This window comes from Theobroma umbraticum, unplaced genomic scaffold, assembly GCF_002168275.2.
Source record: "Theobroma umbraticum cultivar Fairchild unplaced genomic scaffold, ASM216827v3 scaffold_44.0, whole genome shotgun sequence".
Lineage (NCBI taxonomy): Eukaryota > Viridiplantae > Streptophyta > Magnoliopsida > Malvales > Malvaceae > Theobroma > Theobroma umbraticum.
Window position 1 is genome coordinate 3,614,892 of NW_018397255.1, and position 21,316 is coordinate 3,636,207.

Consider the following 21,316-nt stretch of genomic DNA (forward strand, 5'->3'; position numbering starts at 1 on the left):
AATATGAACCACGAAATGTTCACGACATGGCCCAAATCCATTTTGACGTCATTATTGGTAGAAACCACAATCACACACACGTAAATGCCCTGCAAAGACTAAGCCACCTTCAGTGCCACAAATTAAGCTTCTCTTTCTCTCTCTGTCCCTGATGACCTAATTTCACTGTTGGGAGCATTGAGTTGCTTTTGATTCTTGTCGCTCCACCTTCCCCAGTACTGCAAAAGCAGCAAAATTTTGTACTGCTTCCGTGATGATGTTTACTTCCACACATGTAGCTTTCACTTTTACTTTTTTTATTCTTTTTTCCTTCAGCAGCAAAAGCAGTGTTTGTATGTTGGGTTTTTTAATTTTTAATTTGACTATCCTTTTGATTCGAGTGGGCACTCCTTTGATGCTCAGACAAAATACAAGAATACCTCCATTTTCCGTTGGTTGCCCATGCGATAGTATCTTCCAAGTTCACCACTTTCATTTTTTCCAGACAAATAAAATTAATACAACTCTGTGATGGCACTTATTGTTTAAGACCAACACTTTGTTTTACCTCAAAATTGAAATTGATGGGTACATATTGTCATCCTCAAAACTGAATCATATGAGAGCAGCGTCACATGGTGTTCCATCATGTTTGATTGTCCTGGAGAACATATCTATCATTAAAATTTGATATTATTAATTAATATAATTTTTTGATTTTAATAATCTTAAAATGATAGGGTTAAGGGTTTATAAAATAAGAAATGATTATCATTTGAGAATTTGTAAAGAAAGAAAACCATGTACCTGGTTAATATCATGTTCCTCCTTACCAACTTCATTCATTTCAATAATGAATTGTTAATTAATCTTGAAGAATCCCAACTGCCAAATGGTGTTGTTCTCAGTAGTTTTTTCATTCGTTTCCCTTCTGTCCAAACACCTTACAAAACTACAAAAAAGGAAATGAAGAGGGATAATTTGGCCGCCATAAAAGCAGCTCGGTCCATCATGTTCCCCTAATATTCAAAGAAATTTGAGTGAAAATTAGGATTTTTAGACGTACGGATGATAAGCAACCCATGAAAGGGGACCCTTTTCTTCACCAAAATCACATGGGGACAGGCCCTTCCATGGACAATCCTTAGTGGATTTTCGGTGGTCTTATCCCAACAGTTGGTTGATGATGTAACATCGTTTTGGTTATTGTTGGTGACAAAATTTTGTTGTCCTGATCTAGGCTTGTCGTCGTTTTCCTTACTACCACATTGGTTAAAAGGATGGAAGAGAGCGAGAGAGAGAGAGAAAGAGTAATTGGTTTTCTTTTTTTGGGCTGATTTTGATGTCTTGGAAGTAAATATTAGATATGGCCAACATGATTCTCAAAGCATCAATCAACTCTTAAGTGAGAAAACACCGTGAGATAAAACAATGCCATTATTAGAGGTTTTAGCTTTTTAATGACCTTTCATGGTGGATTCAAATGCACTTTTAATTAAGAAAAAAAAAAAAAGGGAAAGCTTCAAAGTCTTCAACTAATCACTAAATTAATAAATCAATTAACTTTTATTCTCCAACACCCTTTAACTACTTTTGCAATTATCTTTATTAGAGACGGAAATCTATTAGCCCCTCACTCTATGTTGTATTTGTCACGGTCAGATAACAGTTGTAAATTCAATTTATATAGATATTTATATATCTTTGAGATAAATATCAAATTTCACCACTTAATTTCAATGACGTCCAATATTTTTTGTTACCATACATTTATTTATTTGATAAGCTTATATCTCTTCATTTCTCTGCTTTTGATTTTTTTTTCTCGAAATACAATATTGTTGAAAAAAATACATAAAAATAAACCATTTTGGGCCACATCACCAAATGAAAGAAAGGGGCGTATGATGGGAAAGATTAGGCTTTTGGCTGCAACTCTTGAAACAGATGTTGATGTAGTGGGTTACCAAAAGCACAAGACATCAATCAAACTATAGCTATACTCTACACTGAAGGGTAGTAGTTGTAGTGGAAATCCCTGTAAAAAGTTAGGTATATATATCATCAAAAGCATAAACCTAAACATCCTTCTTTGGTCTTCCTCACGCCTCTTTTGTTTCAATTTTCATGGCACACGGCGGACTAGCTAAACTAGGATTTTGGTTCACCTAAAAACCACACACAATGCTTTTCATGTCAGCCTGAAGGATGAATTAATTAATGTATTAATGACCATTAGGCACTTGATCATTTAGTTTAACATTTTTAATGTAAGGTGAGCTATTTAGGTGTCAGCCAATCACAAAACTAGGTAGAGAATTCTCTTCTTTTTGCAGCTTTTCCATCATAATATATATATATATATATATATATATTATTATGTGTTGTACGCAAACAAATAATCATTCTTTCAAGTTGCAAGGTCTTCTTCAGTAGTGGGGGTGCTTGCTTCAGCATGGATTCCTTGTAGTATCATTCCTCATGTTTTTAGCCATTCGGGCTCTTGTCTTGTCTTTGATGATAAGATTCTAACAACGCTCGAAACTTAAAACAATGGGTTCTGTTGTTTTCTTAGGGTATTTATGTAACTTATTTCATCATGATATTTTTTTTTCAGTAGGAGAAACAAAATCCAAGGGAAAATAACTAGCACATTCCATTTTGGGCCTGCCAAGATCACAAGTTTGCAATTTAGGACGTCTGAAGCCCACATCAGAATCTACAGTCTGAATTATGACCAAAATTTGAACAGCGAAAGCGTATCGATTTTCCCTCTCGAAAAACCCCCAGGCCAAACATGAGCTGAGAAAAAACAAAACAAAGGGGAAAGGAAAACCGACCAAGTGTTTGCAAAAAATGCAAACGAGAAGCTCCGTTTCCAAATCCCCGCAACCCACCGCTCTCCGCCGATCCCCGAGGCTTCTCAATCAAAAAAATCCCACAAAATATCAAGATTTGAATACCCAAAAGGCCAAATCGACGAAAAACCCCGCTTGCTCCACGGATAAAATTTCCAAGAAACTGATACAATCAAGCAGTGGTTCAACAAATTGTGTGGATTCAGCGTCTGGGTTGCGAAGATCTCCAAGATTGAACGGCGGGTCTTTGTCTGACAAGCCAGAGGAAAGCAAGTTTATCGAGACAAAGCAGGTTGGATGTAGGAAAAACAAGGGTAAGAGTAAGGGGGGATTGTTGGACGAAGAGACCAAGGAAGTGGAGAGAAAGGAAAGGGAAATTTGTGTTGGTTTGGAAGCGGTTACGGTGGAAGGGAGAGAAGTTTGTGAAAATAATGAAGATGTTGGGGTTAAAAAGATAAAGAGGAAGCGCGAGGAGGGAGGTGATGGGAATGTTCAAGGGTGGACAAGGGAGCAGGAATTGGCTTTGCAAAGAGCCTATTTTTCGGCCAAGCCAACACCTAATTTTTGGAAGAAGGTTTCGAAGATGGTAGTTTTGCCATTCCTTGATATCTGCATTTTCATTTCTGGGGTTTTCTTATATTACATAATGTTGTAGATAGATGTGCATATTTTGTGGTTATTCAAATTTAAGGATTTTTTTTGAAATGAAGTATAATAACTTTGTGATTGAGAAGCTTTCTTCTTGCTCTGTTCTCATTTGTTTCAACAAGCCTAAGTTAAAGAAGAAAAATGATGGTTTGTTTAGAAAAAAAGAGTAATAGAGCAGGACTAATTCTGACTTTGAAGTTTCTTCAACAAAACACCCTTAATGCTTATTGGCTGATAGTCTTTTTCGGTGGAATTCATCTCAACATTTTTAATTTCACTTCCCATCCACTAACGTTAGATTTATCCTGATGGTCAATGTAATGCTTACATTTGAGGTCATGTCTGCCTCCTTTTATTAAATTTAAGTGAATTCAAACATCAAGGAGGTAAAACTAGAGGTACAAGTTGTTTTATGGTGAAATTTCTTATCCATTGCTTATTTTTTAAGCTAAAACATATATCCATGATATCCAATTCCAAAATATACTAAGGGTGAAGTCTGGAGTTACAAGCTGCTTATGCATTTTTTGTGTTTCCTAGATGTTGAATATTATTTAATTATTCATGAAAATGCATACAATTATGAACTAAGTATGTTTCTGATTTTCTTATGATTTGACTTTGTCGCTGACATGCTTGTCTTTTTTCTCAAGAAAATAATGATTCAGTTATGCTAGAATCATGTATACCACTAGTCTAGTTGTACAATTGGAGCATGAAATTATGGCTATTTGTGCGAGAAAGAGAACTGCCCTTCCCAAAGTTGGTTGAACATCTATTGATTTAATATTGAATATAAACCACTGTGTAAGTGTCAAGTTTTGTCATCATAGAAGACAACATTCTATCAACAAAAGGAAGGAAAATCAATTATAAGTTTACACCATTAAACCAAGTAAACCAATACTAGTACATTATGTTACATTCAGTTGTGCATAGATGTGAATGTAGTACATTATGCTATCAGCTATGTTTGGATGTGAATGACTATTCATAAATTTACTGAGTAGTATCTGTGTTTGTAAATCTACTGTTATCCAAAGACTTCCTGCTGTGATTAATCTTGCGTAAGCTCTTATGCTGTAAGTTTTGGGTTATGTGCTTTTATATGCTGAGGTGTTTTGCCTAGAATGATTTTTCTGAAAGCATTGACTCAGCATTTGATTACGAATTGGAATTCTATTGCAGGTGCCAGGAAAATCTGCACAGGATTGCTTTGATAAAATCCACTCTGACCATTTAACTCCAATTCAACCCCAGCCTCGATCTAGGGCAAAAAGAATAAATGTATCGCCCACTGAACCTTTGTCATTCTCTGCAAGCAGACTGCTTAATCCCACTGTGCCAAGGACTAAAAGGTCAAGTTGCAGTAAACAGAAAAGCCATCTTGTACAGAAAAAAACGGTGAGACATTTGTTGCAAAAGCATTATCATTCGGACCGAGGTGATGAAGCGGATCTATTCTCTATTCTTGAGCCCAACACAAGTCCATCTATGCATGCTCTATCGAATGTTGTGCTTTCGACCCCAAAAAATTTGTTGGAAAAACAGGGATTTCTCCAGAAGTGTTATGAGAGATCTTCTCCTGGTCCTACGAAGCACCATTCAAAACTTGGTAACGCTTCTAAAAAAGATCTTGTTAGTCCCCCAGTGTTGAAGCAGATTAAAAATAGGGCCTTACATGAGAAATACATCGACCAGCTGCTTAGTAGGGAAGCTAAGAGAAAAGCAGAATCTGGGAAGGAGAATAGCGTACCTATTCAAGTTCTGAACGTAGACAAGGTTAGAGCAGCGAAAAACACATTGGTTTCTGATGCAAGATATGTTATTAACCAGCTGCAACACCTGCAGACCACCAGTGTGGACAACTCTTTGGATTTGGATAGTGATCATGAAGAAGTAGGTAGCGGTGATGATGAAGGTGAAGTTCAGCTTTAGCAAATTGTTTTAGTTGTATCAAAATCTGTAATAACTAGCATGCTAATTGTAGCTGTCATATGTAGCTGATGACTTTTGACCCTTTTATGTAGCCTGAATCCGAATTTTAGAAAGTCCATGTTGTAAATTTGTTCCTAATAATAATCTCCTTTTTTGTTTATAACATTTTCAGCAATGAGATTGTTAGATTATTAGTTTATAATGAGTTTTAGGAAAGGTTTGGGTTTTGATGTAGAAGGTCCCAAGCTGGTGTTCTGTGTGTAATAACAAATGGGAAGATGTTAAGAAACGTATGCAATAGCATTTTGTCATAATTAATAGTACTAGGAATAAATTGTGTACTGGGTTAATGGAAATTTTAAAAAAACAGGCTTTGGGGATGAAAAGTATGGACAGGCTTTGAGGAATTGCCCAATAGAAAGAGAGAAAGCAAAATAGTTATCTTAACCAGCTGTGCTAGACCTTGTTCTATCATAGTTCAAGGAATATATTAGTAAAAGCACACACCTTTCTTCGAAGAAAAATCAACCGTCTTATGTTATTCCATTTATCATACTTAAATGAAATCTGAAACATGCCCCCGCTGTTGGGGGAAGAGCATTTTCGCACTTGTGTCACTCACTAGCGTTTCAATTGTCAAGTATAAAAGAGTATTTATAGCTACAATAAGTGACTCTTGACGTCTAATTACATGAATCACGTTAACTCAAAAATATATAAATAAACATATACAGTATACTTACTTGGTGAATTTGAAAAAATCAAAAGATAAATGAATTTTAAACAAAAAAAAAATGAATGTAAACATGTAAAAAAATTTTCAAATTATTAACTTCAACACTCCTTTAATTTAAATTTTTTTTCGTAACCCTAAGTTTTGTTCTCAATTTGCTAAAATCTTCATACTTGAGAAGCTTTTTAAAAACATCTGCGACTGATCTTGAATCTTGACGTATTTGAGCTTCACTTCTTTTTGGTTGCATTCTCTAATAAATTGATAGCTTGCATCTATATGCTTGCTTCTATCATGAAATACCAGATTTAGTAAGTGCTTATGTGGACTTGTTGTCAATGGAAATCTTCGTAGCTTCCTCCTGGATAATTGCAGTTCCTTCTTCAACCTGCAAAGCCGAATAGCATGACAAGTATGAAACGTTGCAACAATATATATCAAATATTTCAAACTTCCAACAAGGCTTTTAAATAAAGTAGGATTTTCCTTCTCTCTATTGTCAAATTTTGACAACTTTACTCCATATTCCATGGGATATGGTCATTGGGTTGCAATCAAGCATATGGAATTTTTTCAACATTTCCTTCGTATAGATTTCGTGTGAGATACAAATACCATCATCCATTTGCTTCACCTCAAGGCCCGAATAGCATTCTCGAATTATTCAAGCGAACTTGCATTATTATAGGTAAAAACAAGATCATTCACATAAAGGCAAACAAGTAGAATGCTCATGAAGGAACGAACAAACCCATTGTTTTTGGAAGTACTTGTCTCAATGCGACTATTCCATGCACCCAGTGCTTGCTTCCATCCATAAAATACTTCCTTCAATCTTAAGACGTTATTTTCATGTCCTTTAACCACATCTCCGTCGGTTGTTCAACATATACCTCCTCCTCAAGATACCCATTTAGGAAGGCTAACTTTACATCAAGCTGATAAGTTCTCCTTTTCATTCGAGTCGCCAAGGAGATTGGCAAACAAATAGTCTTCATGCCAGCTGCAGGTGCAAAATCCTCTTCAAAGTCAACTCCATGCTTTTGCTTATAGCCTTTAGCAACAAGCCACAAATTATAATAATATTCTTTTGTAAGACGAGGAAATTGGAAGGAATAAAATCCATTACTTGTCATCTCTCAAACTAAGAATAGTTGCTCTGATACCACTTTGGTGGGGGAAGAGGAAAATCTTTTGAAACTTTTCACTCACTTGCATTCCAATCGCCAAGTAAAAGGGAGGGTTTATAGGTACAATAAGTGACTCTTTATATCTAGTTACATAAATCACAATTGATAAGACATGTGAACACATTAATTCAAGATACATGAATAAACATATGCAATCTACCGACATAAAAATATTCAAATTACTAATTTCAAGGACTGCTTCTTAAAAGACTTAGCAATCTAAGGTTGCCTTTATGGAATTTTTAGACATTGTGAGCTGATGTTAATGCAGATTACAGGTAAGTTTCAGAAACTAAATGTTGAGAAAGTTCATCAGGAGAAGTGAGAAGTATGTGGAAGTTAAGATGGGCAGGTGCATCAGAATCCGACCTCGTCTTCTTTTGATGAAAATGAACCGGTTCCTGCTTAAAAACCCTTATCTCAATTGTTCTTATTAGCATTTCTGTGAACGACGGTCTGATTCTGAGAAAATGCATTGATATTTACTTATGAATGCCATGTCTCAAATGCTTTTGTTGGCATTTCAAACTTTTGGCTGCCAATTTCCAGTTTATATTACGAATAACAGAATGTAGTTTATAATAGTGGAAACCATGCTTCTCTATGTGAAACAAATAGGGCAAGATGTGGAAAGGACAGTGCCACAGTGATCGTCCAGAGGATGCTAGTTTTTCTGTGGTGTATACTACAAAATGAGTAAAAAGAAATAAAGAAATGAGACTTGTGGATCTAGTTTCTGGCTTCTGCAACAAGGGATTCTGTGTATAGAATTGCTGTTACTGATTCCCACTAAGCAGTATGCAGAGCATCACATCATATGCTTATAAGGCTGCCCTTTTACTGCAACTAGATTCTCTTTATACAGGATTTCAATGCAGAAATCTTTCTTTCTTGTAAGCTTCAAATGTTTCAATCCCTGCGGCTGGTCCCTCGCCAACATTCGTGGGCAACCTTCTTGATTTAGAAATTACAGCTAATCATATTTGTTGAAGAAGGGTAAAGAAGAGGAAACCCTGCAGAGCATCAATTATTTTAGATACAAAATGTCACAGTGGAAAACAAAAGGGCCTCTCAATTTTCTTGCTCTCAATCTCTGTCTCGGTCTCAGTTACTTATATACCCTTTTATGTCATCATACTTTTGTGGAATATTAGATTGAGCATTGCCCTTGGGCATCTTGATTGTGGCGAATAGTCTAAACACTACTATATTATTTGGTTTAATTAGTTTAAGTTTTCTACTTTAACTTGTACCAACTAGATTGACAATAGAAAGAGGGAAAAAGAAACAGAAGAAAGAAGTACTGATAACAAGAAAAGTGAGCTTGCTCATGTGCAGTTGTTGTCACGGGCATAGATTGGATTGTTGTACCACCATGAAGTTGCAGTTTCTTTGTCTTACTGCCTAATAATGAAATTAATAATTAAACTAACTTAGAGAGAAGTGATAATAGGACCCAAAGAGGGGAAAGGAAAACTTTGAGAAGATAACCTATTTCAGATGAGTATCCGCATTAACTGTTGGCATTGTGACATGCTTTGAAAGAGACCTATTGCTTGACAGTTTTATTTGTAGAAAATGATGTTATTGATGTGTACATTTGCTTCTCCGGATAAGTAATGCTCTTATTAATATGATTTGTTTTCTGTAATTTACAATAGCATATCAGATACTTTTTAAGATTTAGGGACAATATGTCACTGTCTTTTACCTATCTAAATTTCAATTATTGGTTGGTTGTGTCTGCTGCAGCAATAGGAAATGCAGAATTATAATGGTAAGTTTACAGAAAGAACATTAATAAACCACAAATTGATTTCTGCACACATTGCTCTGGATACATTCTTATAACATTAGAAATATGAACAAAATTCTTTCTCAGCCATTTAATGTCGACCTATTGGAATAATGTAGAGGAGGAACAAATGATATTTATATTATAAGATGCTCCAGAAAGGGGTAGATAAATCACGGTAGGTTGTGAGATGGATCTGATGAATGAACAGAGCTTATTGAAAAAGGAAAAATGTTATTACAGCTTCTCACTTGCAATATTCCTTGAAGAACAAATTCAGGGAAATTCCCTTTCTTTAGCCTTTTCTAGATGACCATCTTATTTTCCTCCTTCCTATTCTACAGACATCTTCCTCCATAGCCTGCATTTCTGAATAATGCTTGCTTTATGTCTTCAGAACTTATCAATGGCCTCTGCTCTGCTACCTAATACATTAGAAGAAATACACATTGTTGAAGAAAACGTTTGCTGAGTTTAAAACTTGCACAGAAGTTCAGAAAATTAAAGTAAAGAAGCATACCTCTGAACAAGAAGCCTGCATTGAAAAATCATTGAAGCAACTTATAACACACTGTTGAATCTCAAGGCCTAGTGCTTCCAATGTGTTCACTGTAGATAGCAGCAATCCTGGTTTGGTCGCACAGCAGATATCGATTCGAGTATTGTTTTCTCTCCTCTCTACATCAAACTGTGTTTTCATTACACGAAAAGAAGTTCAGTATAGGAACTGAGTCTTCAATTAATTGTTGATTGAATGGGTTATTGTAGAACTAGAGCAGAAGCCTTTACCTTGGGGGAATTTCTTACCATTACTTCATTGGGCTTTAGCTCCTTCAGGTTACTCATTAAGCTTACTTGATCTCTACCCACTTTTGTTTCTTCTTCCTGCAGCTTATTGATCCTCTCTAGAAGCTCTTTCATGTAATCTATGGTATCTCCAAGTATAGATGTTCTGTCCATCTGTTATGTTCACATTCTGTTTCAGAACGCTTTTCTACTTACTAAAACAAGCCTACGTATTTTTAAAAGATTGCACAATTCTGAAATGAAATACTTCCTTTGTGTTCTACTATAATGCTAAAAATGAAACTTATACAAATTAAAAAAAACCAGGGTCACCTTGCTGATCTTGGGGACTATTGATCTGAGCATTGAAAGTCGGTCATTTAGTCGCTTCCTTCTTCTTCTCTCTGCCATTAGATTCTTCGAGGGCTGACCTTCTAACCTCTTTGTCTTAGTCTTTTTCTCTCCAAACAAGCCCATGTTAAAACTTTGAATGTTGCTAGTTTGCTCCATCTCAACTTTGCAGCTACTCTTTCTTTCTTCCAAGCTGTGTTGATGATCACTGCTGAGAAGACCAAACTCTTCATCATCAACCATTGATGGGTAGTCTTCTTGAGCTGGAAAAGGAGATGTGTCGTTCTTGGTATATGAAGAATCCATCTCTGGGGCTGTAAATCCATCAGCAAAAGGGTAGGGTTGATGCTCACCGAAAGGACATTCAAAGCTGGGGTTTTCAGTTGGGTGGGAGAATCCCACAAAGGAAAGATTTGATGTAGCCAAAGTTGGATTCTCATCAAAAGAATCAAAGTTCCATCCATTAGGGAGGAACTCAGTAACCCCAGTCGAAAAAGTTGTCCAACTGTCTCTTCTTGGAGCCAATAACTCCTCCAAGAAACCATGCTGTGAGAGCTCCATCTCTCTCTCTCTCTCTCTCTGTCTCTCTCTCTCTCTTAAAAAAGTCTCGATGAAGACTGATCCAAATAGCAAGCTTAATAACGTGGAGTTGCACCAGGTTAGAATATATAAACATTTATATATGTATATATATAAATAAATAAAATGATACTACTACTACTACTACTTTCTTATTGCAAATGCATTACACTAAAAAGCCCAAGATTAAAAATGGAATCTGCTTCTTTCTCTATCTCAAGGTGAATTCATGTCTTTTTCACCGAAACTATCAATCAGACAAATTTAATATTTAATTCCCTTGGCCCTGAAAAAGCTTTGACCCACAATTCTGTCTTAACCGAAAAAGGATGGCTTAGCATCATACTCTGTCAGGTTCTTTCTTCATTTTCATAACCTCTTTAATAGTATTGTTATTACTAATGGATCATCAGATACACTGCACCCCTTTTTTCTCTATCTCTTCTCTTTCCATTGCTTAAATTGGTGCCATCATAAAGGAAAATTAATGTTTCTTGATCAGGTCCCATGCCGATGTGCCCCCCCCCCCTAAAACTTAGGCTTGATGTGCTTTCTTCTTTCTTCACTTTCCTCAAGACTAGGCTGGAGAAAATATTAATGCCTAATTTGTCTTTAGTTTGACATTAAGAATTAATTAGTGCTATATTTCTTTTTCTACGCTGTCACTTGATATTATCCCAATTCTATTTGCCCCTGTAAATTAAAATGAAAGTAAACCCAAATGGAATTAATTAAGTCTATTTACATGCACTGTTGTGCATTATGTCTTGAGCATGATAAAATACCTTTATCTTTTTAAGTTTTGATTGAAATTATATGAAAGTTTATTAGTTTTTTAAATAAATACTTTATTTAAAATTTTTTTTTCTAAACACATAAATTCAGCTGTTAATCGATCATAAATGTTTTTGTTACTTTGATGATGTGATAATATTAAAAAAATAATTTTACTTTTTATTCATTTTTAAAATTATTATTATATAATTTTATCAATTTTTATTAATTTAAAAATTACTTTGGGAGCCCGATTGGTGCTCCAATGCTCTCAGGGAGCACTGATTTGGTGCTCTCAATGGGCGGTCAATTGGTGCAAGGGATGTCGTTGGCTAGCTTAAGAGAAAGAAAACAATAGAAAAAGGAAAAAAATATTTTAGATATTTCATATTTAACATTAAAATCGTTTAGATATCTGAGACAGAATATTCATTTTGAAAATTAATAAATTTTTGTGTAATTTTAATTAAAATTTAAAAAATGAGGATATTGTACTCGACAATTTATTATATGAAGAGTTCAATGGAAGTGCAAGAATTTCATTTTTCCACGCATCACCATTTTGGATAAAGATGAGAGAGAGCTAAAGTCTCAATTCTTTAAAAGTGAATCACTGCCAACAATTTAAATACCATACATCAAAATCCAAATGCTTAAATTTATGTGATATTAATTATTGTTTCAAGAATGATGTTCATTTATTATTAATAAGTTCGTTTTTGTTTAATCAATAACTTTCTATAAATTTTAACTTCGATTACACAATTATACCGAGGTATGGTATCTATTCTAAGGGCAATGTGGTACCCTAATAATATTTGATGTTGATCTGAGAAGCGGTCTAAGTTCTAACACATGTATGATGAAACTCAAATTCATGTTAGCTGGGACATCTAAGCTCTATGAGTGTCATACAATTATTTGAATAGCTACTAAGTTAGATCTGTAAGGTCAGTATATTAACCTATATATGGACATGTACTATGCCACAAGGTGCAATAATGGATACCATCTCCATTAACAATCAATGTGTAAACAGTATAATTTCATAGGCATCTTCTAGGAGAATATCAAATTGGTGTAATTTTTTGTTTTTGTTTCCAAATGCTGTCGATTGTATGTATGACTCACAATCGATGTTCAATATAGTAGTAATTTCAAGCCTGTTGAGGGTGAAAGAAACCGAAGAGTTGCATATTCAAGATGACCAACAATCTTTTAAATCCCCTCTCCTCGATAAGCACGAATTGGTGCAATCAATCAATAGAAATTTACCAGAAAAAAAAAAACCAACAGCAAATTTCTAATATAGTACAAATATATAATGAAATTGTGGACATGCATGTACTTTCGCAAGTGAATCATTGGTGATCTGGGCGCTGGGAAACATGGAAGTGTGTTGGCTTTTGGGAGCTAGCCAAATCAGATACAAAATATTATTACTGCTCGAAGCACATGCCAAGGAAAATAATATATACACGTACCGAACCAAACAAGCAAAGGCTGCATCACCTAGAAAACCTAAGTCGTTTAACCGTTTACTGACAGTCTCCTGTGGACGACTGAGGAGTCCTGTGAACCCTACATAGTTATCAATAATTTTTATGGGTCAACCTAATCCTCTCAGATCAATTTTTTTTTGGGGTGCATGATCCCTTGGTATTCAGATTTCCTTAATGTATTATTAGTTCGTATGTTGAAAAGGAATATTGAAATTGTGAGGATTAGAGAGGTGTCTAGTTAAGCTTGATCCTCTCCTTGAGGAAGCTACGAAGGAACAAGAGAAAAAAGGATGACAAATAAAACTTGATCCTCTGTATAAAAGATTTATCAACAAATTTGGTCGAAAAAGCATGACAAATATGTGTTCATCCAACATTTTTAATTACAGCGCTGATCCAAGGTAAAAATGTAAAGGAACATGTCACTCGCCACGATTTGCATGCTTCTGTGATTCCCAGCCATTCCATTTGGTAAAATTGCGTCACAGGGAAAGCAAATAGCAGGGAAAATAATGTCAGAAGGAAGTTGCAGCCTTATGTGGCAGCCTGATTATGTAATCTGTAAGTTGATGATAACTCAGTTTCAGAAAGAGGTACCATGACCATCAGTGTTTGAATTCAATGAACAAAGCAGCTCTATTATTCACAATAATATTGTCCATTTTTACTTCTTTTACATATATGAGGGAATGCAGGTCCATTTCATAGCTCTATAATATTAAAAATAGTAGTAATTTTTATGATGGAAAAAAGGTAATCAATACAAAAATCTAAGGTTTTTCCTTCTTGTTTGGCCAAAATCTACGTTTGTGGTTCAATTTGTAAAATAATATTGCAAGTACTTTCAGCTTTACTGAGAAAATAGAAATGGAATTGGAATTTCCAAGTGGCAAAAATCATAGGAAACACAGTTCTCAAGGAGAGTATGGGACAAATTGGGGTGACCCCAACACCACGTGAATCATCTAACCGTAAAACAAGTGGCATGGTTTTTCTTTTTTTTTTTTAACATCTGGTTAAGCAACTTACAATTGCTTTTCCATACGCGCCAAATTTCTTGCCCATTAGCTTTACTAAACTATTCCACTTTTTTTTTTATTAATATCATAAATAATTCCAATAAAAAAATAACATAAATAATTCGTTTTTGTCCTTTAAATTATGGTAGGCTGTCAAGGAATGTGACTGTGACCCACATTTGCCAAATTTTCATATCCCATTCTCAGTTTGATAAGAATTTTTTTGACTTGCCAGACTATTAATAGTTTAATTCCTTGTCATTGAGAGAAAGGTTTTTTCTTTTTTTGCTTTTTTTTTGGGTGTTCTTCCCTTACAAAAAGTCCATTCACGAAGTGCTTCACTTAAACACACAAATATGGAAGTATGTAGTTTGACCATAGAAAAGTATATTCAATATTAGGATAAATATATAAAAAAAACTGTAAAATTTGATCATTTTCCATATAAATTATGTATTTCAAAACATCACATTCATCAATCTTCTTAAGAAAATATAATGGAAAAACAAAAAACCCTTAAGACAACATTTTTTGAGTTATTTGTAATTTATTATACTGTTTCTGTTTCTATTTTAATTGCAAATTTGAAATCTAATGTTTACTTAATTTACCCTAAACATTTATTGACTATTTTCGAATTAAATACTATAGAATATGTTTTTCTGGATGTTGCATGCTTTTTCATTTCTTTTTACGTTTCATAATTTTCTAAATATATGAGTCAAAATGTGTATCATAATAAAATTTTTATTTTAGAATTTTTTAAAATTTCAAGTTAAGAAACAAATTTGAAGCTTTTTCCTAAAATAAATCTAAATACCAAAATCAGGCAAAATTTGTGATAAAAATTTCAAAATTCAATGTTAAAAGTTCATTAAAAACCTAAAAATACCAAAAACGAAATTAAACATATATTCCATATGGGATAAAATATTGAAATAGTTTAAATATGGAAGGAATGAGGAATAAGTTTTAAATATATATTTTTAGGAAGCAAAAATCAAATAGTTTGGATTCCTTAAAGCTGGTCAAACCCAGAATACCGGAGGGAGAGTTGATTTAAGATTGATATTCCAAGTGTATTTGTTTTTTTAAGTAAAACAGAATAGACATCAAGATTTAGGGAAGAAAATTTGAAATTCCAACAGCCAGACAAATTTTGCTTATTTCCATAATTCCCGACAAAGGTTGTAGCCGCTTCTTTGAACTGCGTCTCATACCTAATCACTTTTTATCATTATTATTTTTGTTTAGAATAAATAAAATGTTGTTTTGTGATAAAAATCAACAATAGTCGGCTATACTTTAATGAATAATCATATCCTAATGAACTATATATATCCCAATTACTTTTACAAATTCTAAAACGTTTTTTTTAATCAAATATAATTTTTTAAAAACATAGATTCGAATTAAAAAGTAAATACATACGGTACGTCACCCATTAAATCAAATATTTAGACAATCTCAATTTTTATTTTTAATTTGGATATTTATTTTCAAAACTTTTTACCCTTTAATCAAATATATACTATAACAGTAATTGGCAATAATTGTTCAATGCTTTAATTCTCCTTCCATCCTTTATCATTTATCGTCAACTAACTTTCCAGAAATCAGATATAGTACTCTACGAGTAGTAAGAAACAGCCAAGAACTGCACCTACCGCTATAATTTTTCCTTCATAAAAAGAAAAACAACTGTAGCAAATTATTTTTTTGTTTGTTTTGTTTTAATTTGGGTTTTTGGAAGTATAAATAGCAAGTAGGGATCATGGTATTTTGGTCTGTCTGACGCCGTATGAGTGACAGAGTTGTTTATAGATTTAGGCACAGCAGAATCTCCTGTGAAAAGACCACGTCACTATGCCTCTGCGACTCTTTACTCTCCAAAACCGAGGGCTGCTTTTTCTTGCTTTCTTTCGTCTTCAACAACCCAAAAATCACAATTCCTTTCTTATTAAATACTATTTTAGTAATTTTCATCTCTTTTTTTTCTATAAATATAGTACTACTAGCTAGTAATAAATTCATTCTCTTGGCACTGTATAGAAAATGAAATGTGGGGTGGCATTGGTACGTTAAAGGAATTTTTGTTTGCATTATTGCAATGAATCAAATTATTATTCTTAATGGAGGAAATTACCCGAACAGGCAGGGCGGGCAGGCAGCCCACAGTATCACCTTTCCCCTTCTATCCCCGAAACCGCTTTTCACTTACTTTTGTCTGTTGTTTTTGTTTCTGTTTGCTTTATTTGGCTCCTTTGACTGGGTCCCCTCATCGTCTATAATAATAGAACGTGATTTCTGTTCATGGTTGCCACACCCTTTGCATGATATGAGAGAGGGTGAAGGAATTCTCATTTCTTCTGGTATTTCTGGTAATTAATGATCCAATGTTGCAGCGCCAAATTTTGTGGAGTGAACATGAATCAAAGTCATTCTACTAGTAATTCTTGTACCAAATCCAATTCATTCTTGCAATCTATTCTTTTGCATTATCTCCTGAAATGGGTTAATGGATTTTTAGGTTTACTAAGTCTAGCTACTTCCAAATATTCAATTTCGAATTAAGTTTTATCAAAGGTTCGAGTAGAATTTTATAATATATATATATATATGTTCATAAATTTGGTAAGGCTATCAATTTAAGTTCCAAAAGTAATTCTCCCAAAGTTTGATTGAGTTTCATCTTAATTTAAAGTTTGAAACATGGCTTTAGATGAACCAAGTCAAGTTAAAACAACGTACAGCTCATGACTTTGATTTCAATCCTTATTGTAGCAGACATATGAATGTCGTGTTGCGGTTGGACAAACAATTCATTATGTTTAGTCCACAGGGCAAGAGAAAAGTTAATTGTCCGCTTCTTAATCGTCTATAGGACAATATGTCTGTCTAAAATCCGAGAAAAAGCAATGTTACAACAAGCTAGCTAGCTAGCGAAGAAGCTCGGTGTCGCTACTCATCGTCATCCTTGGTACCCCTTGAGCCCTACTTGAGGCCACTATGCATAATGACTTTGGATTTCCATCTTTCCTTGTGAGGGGAATTGGCCAGTTTGCCTAGGGTGCTGAGCTTGTTGCCGTTCATGGGGCTTTGAGGGAAAGATAGGAGTGCGAGAGAGAGAGAGAAAGGAATGAAAGGCCTACCACGTGTCAGTGTGTTGTGGTCTCTCTGCTGTTTGGGTTCGAAGGGAAAATGGAAAAGCAGCGGAGCGGAAAGGAAATGGTGACAATGACAACCCTATCGAGTCAAATCAGCACAAGAAAACGAGGATACTCTTGAAAGAGTGCCATAAAAAGACGTGTAATTAACTACTACTAACAGGAACAGCTAGTCCCTTCTGATGCTAAAATACTTGCCAATTGCTAATGCCAGTGTTACACTAGGTTTCTTGTTAAGCTGCTGCATAATGGATTGGTCGATTAACCAATAATCCAAGTGAGTCTTGACAGATTTAGTTATCTGATTTCTTCTCCCTTTTTCTTTTGTGGGGCCTTTGTATTTAAACAGGAAGCCTGTAAAGGGTACTTATGGGGCACAATTGTTTCCTGTAACAACAAATGCAAGAAGACAATTCTCGAAGAATTCCATTATTTTGACAGGGATTTTTCATGGTCCTAGTTGAGTTCAGGCCTGAATCATTTACTCGGATAGAGATATTAGTTTGTGATTCTTGTGTCCTATAAACGTCAAGACCTTTTCTTTTTCCCAACATGCAGCCGCCCATATACGGGTGACTCTTGCCATTCACAAATAAAATCCAAGCCTGCCCAAAACACTCTCTTGAGGTAATTACATTGTCATTGTTTCCAAGTTTACATCATTTCACCTGGAATTATTGATATTGTTTCTAGGTTGTCGTTGAGATGTTCCTTTAATTTGGCTATGGCCGCCTATATGTGCATTCAGAGTTCAGATTAAAAAGTATACTGAAAGACACACATGCACACACGAAATGATCAGAAGCAAATAGAAATTAGGTTCATATATTTTTCTTATTTGTTGGTTATGTTAGTGATTTCCATTATCAGTCAATAAGTATTAGTTGGACAGTACCAACCACTAATCATGGGAATGATTTCTTAAAGTCTTTTAGCAAAGAATTAACCGTTAGTTGCTGATTGGAAATTGGGAGATGACAGCATTGTAATGGACAATATGGTATTGATTCCGATTAGACGAGGCCATATCTGGCTGGGGAAGCTAACTAAAAGAGTAAAAGTGACATTAAAATGACAGATTCATCGAGTGCCGCCTGTTCTTATCAAAGTTCATGCAGGCAAAATGATTATTAATTAATACAATTAAATTTCATGTTCACAAACTCATGATGATTATTCAAATTAGAAAAAAAAATTACATGAGAGTATCGATTACACTTTTAATTTTTATTGGATTTAATAAAATTCGTGGTGTTTACATTCTATATACATTACCAATGAATCACAATCTATCATTCTCAATGTTAAAAATTCTTATAAAACAATGTTTATCTTCGATGAGGTGAATAAACTATAATTTACCAATAGAGTATAAAATTTACACCTGCTTGATGATATAGAAACTTAGACCTTAGAAGGCCAACAAAATTTTGACCGGTGGTTTTGCCAAATTAGCTTGCGAGCAAAGTCGGGTTTCAGAAACACTAAAAAAAAAAATAGAGTTACAATCTAGACAAGCTTGTGGAAGCTGTCTCTGCATTAGAAGTAAGGCAGGTTCTACATCTTGGTCATGGTTTCTTTTAAAGGCTATACCCTAGGTATAAATCCCAATTATGGGTTATCATCGAGCATTCTTTCATGTTGAGCTTGTGCTGCTTGCATGTTTTTTTTTTTTGCTGATATATAGTTTGCAGTACAGTTAATTAGCTGTAGTGGGGAGCAAAAATGATGAGGAATTCTCAGACCCCGCAAGAATCTAACATGCCTGTGTCCTACAAGGATGAAGAGAACTAAAATCTGGAATGACGTTGAGGAATTAAGCAATGTCATGATTGCGAAAGAAGGAAAAGGGGCATGGAGCTGTGGCTAGCATCTGCTTTTTGTAGAAGTCAAATTGAGTTGTTCTTTGGCAATTGGAAGGAATGGTTTTTTTTTTTTAGAGTATCAAAAAGTACCACAGAAAAAGTCAAAATTTATTAGCACTATTCTTTTCACCATCCTTATAATCTTTTCTTAGTCTGAAGATTTAATATAAAGCTTTGCCCATTGCTTATTATTCTACGCGCCATTAGAAGCTAGCCTTGGAATTAAAAAAATTATGTCTATATATGTATATTTGTTTTTATCTGAATGATTTGGATTTTTGCAAGAAATGGGGTTCAAATTTAGTGTGACATTTTGATTAAACACCTGACTATGTCTCCCAAATGCCAGACTGAAACTTTGTATTTATTGATAGTTTCTACAATGTCATTTTGTTTCTTCCACTAGCTAGTAAAATGAAGTAAAGACTACTCCAAATAGAAGAATGTATCTAACAACCAATTTCTTGTGGTGGATAATTTCTTAGGGTTATAGCCAGCAAATTATGATCCTCATTTTCTACAGATTGTATTGTGTCCAATTAGTTAGTCTTTAGCTATTTGTGAATCTTATTTTATCCTTCTTGCTGAAACTTCCATGTCCTCTAGTTTACATTCACGTGTAAAAAGTTGCAACTATACCGACAAGCATCATCATTTACATTGCTAGTCAAGTGTTGTGCTAGATGATATATTGAGAAATATTGAAGCAATCGATCCCAGTAAAATTTGTCAATCTTGCTAAGCTTTGTCGTTTTTTAAAATGTACAAAAGCATCAAAGCTTTGAAGCATATGATAAGTGTTTATTGCCTTCAATTGCAAGAAAACTTGAAAGAAATTAAGGATTGCGTTGAAGTAAAACAAAAACGTGTATAATTAATGCAAATGGAGATTTGTATGATTTAGATATATATTCAAATGCTTCGTCATTGGTGAATGAAGGTGGAAAAACAAGAGGAATTAATTGAAGATTTGTTCATAAGGATCATGGAAAATTAGATATTGACAGGACGACGCGAAGGCAACAAGATCTTTGAGTCTTTTAATCATGGATCCTTGTCAAAGCTGCCTGATAAAGGGAATGAAGTGAAATTCTCATTCACTTTGATAAGGAAAAGGTAGAGACAGGTTGACTACTTATTATTCACCTCATAAAGCCATAAAAACAACTTGTCTTCCACCAAGTGAAGCAAGGTACGATGTGTCCCACCTAATAATGAACAGCTAAATGACAAGTCTCGATTACATCTCAATAATTGCTGTCGCTCTAATGGAGTAAGAATTAAACCTCCGACTTGTTATTCATCTTTCTTGTTGTCAAACTCAGACAGATGCCTCAACATTAACTCCAGGCTTTATTATAAGCGGGGAAACTCATCTTTCTTGATGTCTTATATTTCACATGGCTCGTTTGAACCTCCCAATGTATAGCAGAGCAAGCTCAAGGTTTGATCCCCATGCAATATTCTGACTTTTTATGATGAGAAAATACAATAAAGGCTGTGAAGGAAAAGAAGAGAGGAGATTTATACTAAATCTACATTGATCTGCATGGCTTTCGGTTGCAAAATTTTCTGTCAGGCATATATAGTCCTGAGAGTCATATTCAAGTTAAGTTTATCTGGAAGTCTATATACAGAATATTCAAAGAACAGAAAAGCATAAAGGTTGCACTAGAAAGTAGAAGTATTCAGCACCTGCGGTGAAATGAAATTCCACCTTAAAGCTCAATGTAAGTTGTTTATGTGTAATGTCTGTCAACTCTATAGCATATGGAAGTTATTTGTAGCAGGCAAGCAGCAGAGCTTCCAAAGAAATTATTATAGCTGAGAAAAAACCCCATTAATGAGATGCTTTCTCGGTAACGCAGTTAACCCTTTTTGTGGGGTTAGGACATGAACATCGGTTTACTGTCTAAACACACGAGTTCGACAGGCCGAGGTATCTAAATACAAATGGCCCAAAGCCTTACAAACATGGTTGAGCAGGGCCAGAGAGGTGGTTTTGGGCTTAATTTATTTTGCAGAGTGTTCGAGGATTGCTTAGCCGCTTTCCTCTGTCTATTGCCAGTACAATTTTCAATCTATTTCGCCACCTTCCGGCAGCAGGAAAAGAGTTGAAGTCCAAGAACTCC

General features: G+C 34.6%; 2 protein-coding genes across 2 annotated transcripts; one reads left to right on the forward strand and one right to left on the reverse strand.

Annotated features, from left to right (window-relative positions):
- Positions 1-2,366: 2,366 nt before the first annotated feature.
- Positions 2,367-5,586, forward strand: LOC110409273 (Homeodomain-like superfamily protein). The gene is made up of 2 exons (XM_021418566.2): positions 2,367-3,423; positions 4,674-5,586. The coding sequence occupies exons 1-2, from the start codon at positions 2,836-2,838 to the stop codon at positions 5,421-5,423; spliced, it is 1,338 nt and encodes a 445-aa protein (XP_021274241.1). The 5' UTR covers positions 2,367-2,835; the 3' UTR covers positions 5,424-5,586.
- A 3,597-nt stretch (positions 5,587-9,183) lies between these two features.
- Positions 9,184-10,918, reverse strand: BHLH093 (beta HLH protein 93). The gene is made up of 4 exons (XM_021418740.1): positions 10,261-10,918; positions 9,931-10,101; positions 9,662-9,829; positions 9,184-9,566 (listed from the first exon to the last, which is right to left on the reverse strand). Exons 1-4 carry the CDS (start codon positions 10,837-10,839, stop codon positions 9,480-9,482), a joined length of 1,005 nt encoding a protein of 334 aa, XP_021274415.1. The 5' UTR covers positions 10,840-10,918; the 3' UTR covers positions 9,184-9,479.
- Between the last annotated feature and the right edge of the window lie 10,398 nt (positions 10,919-21,316).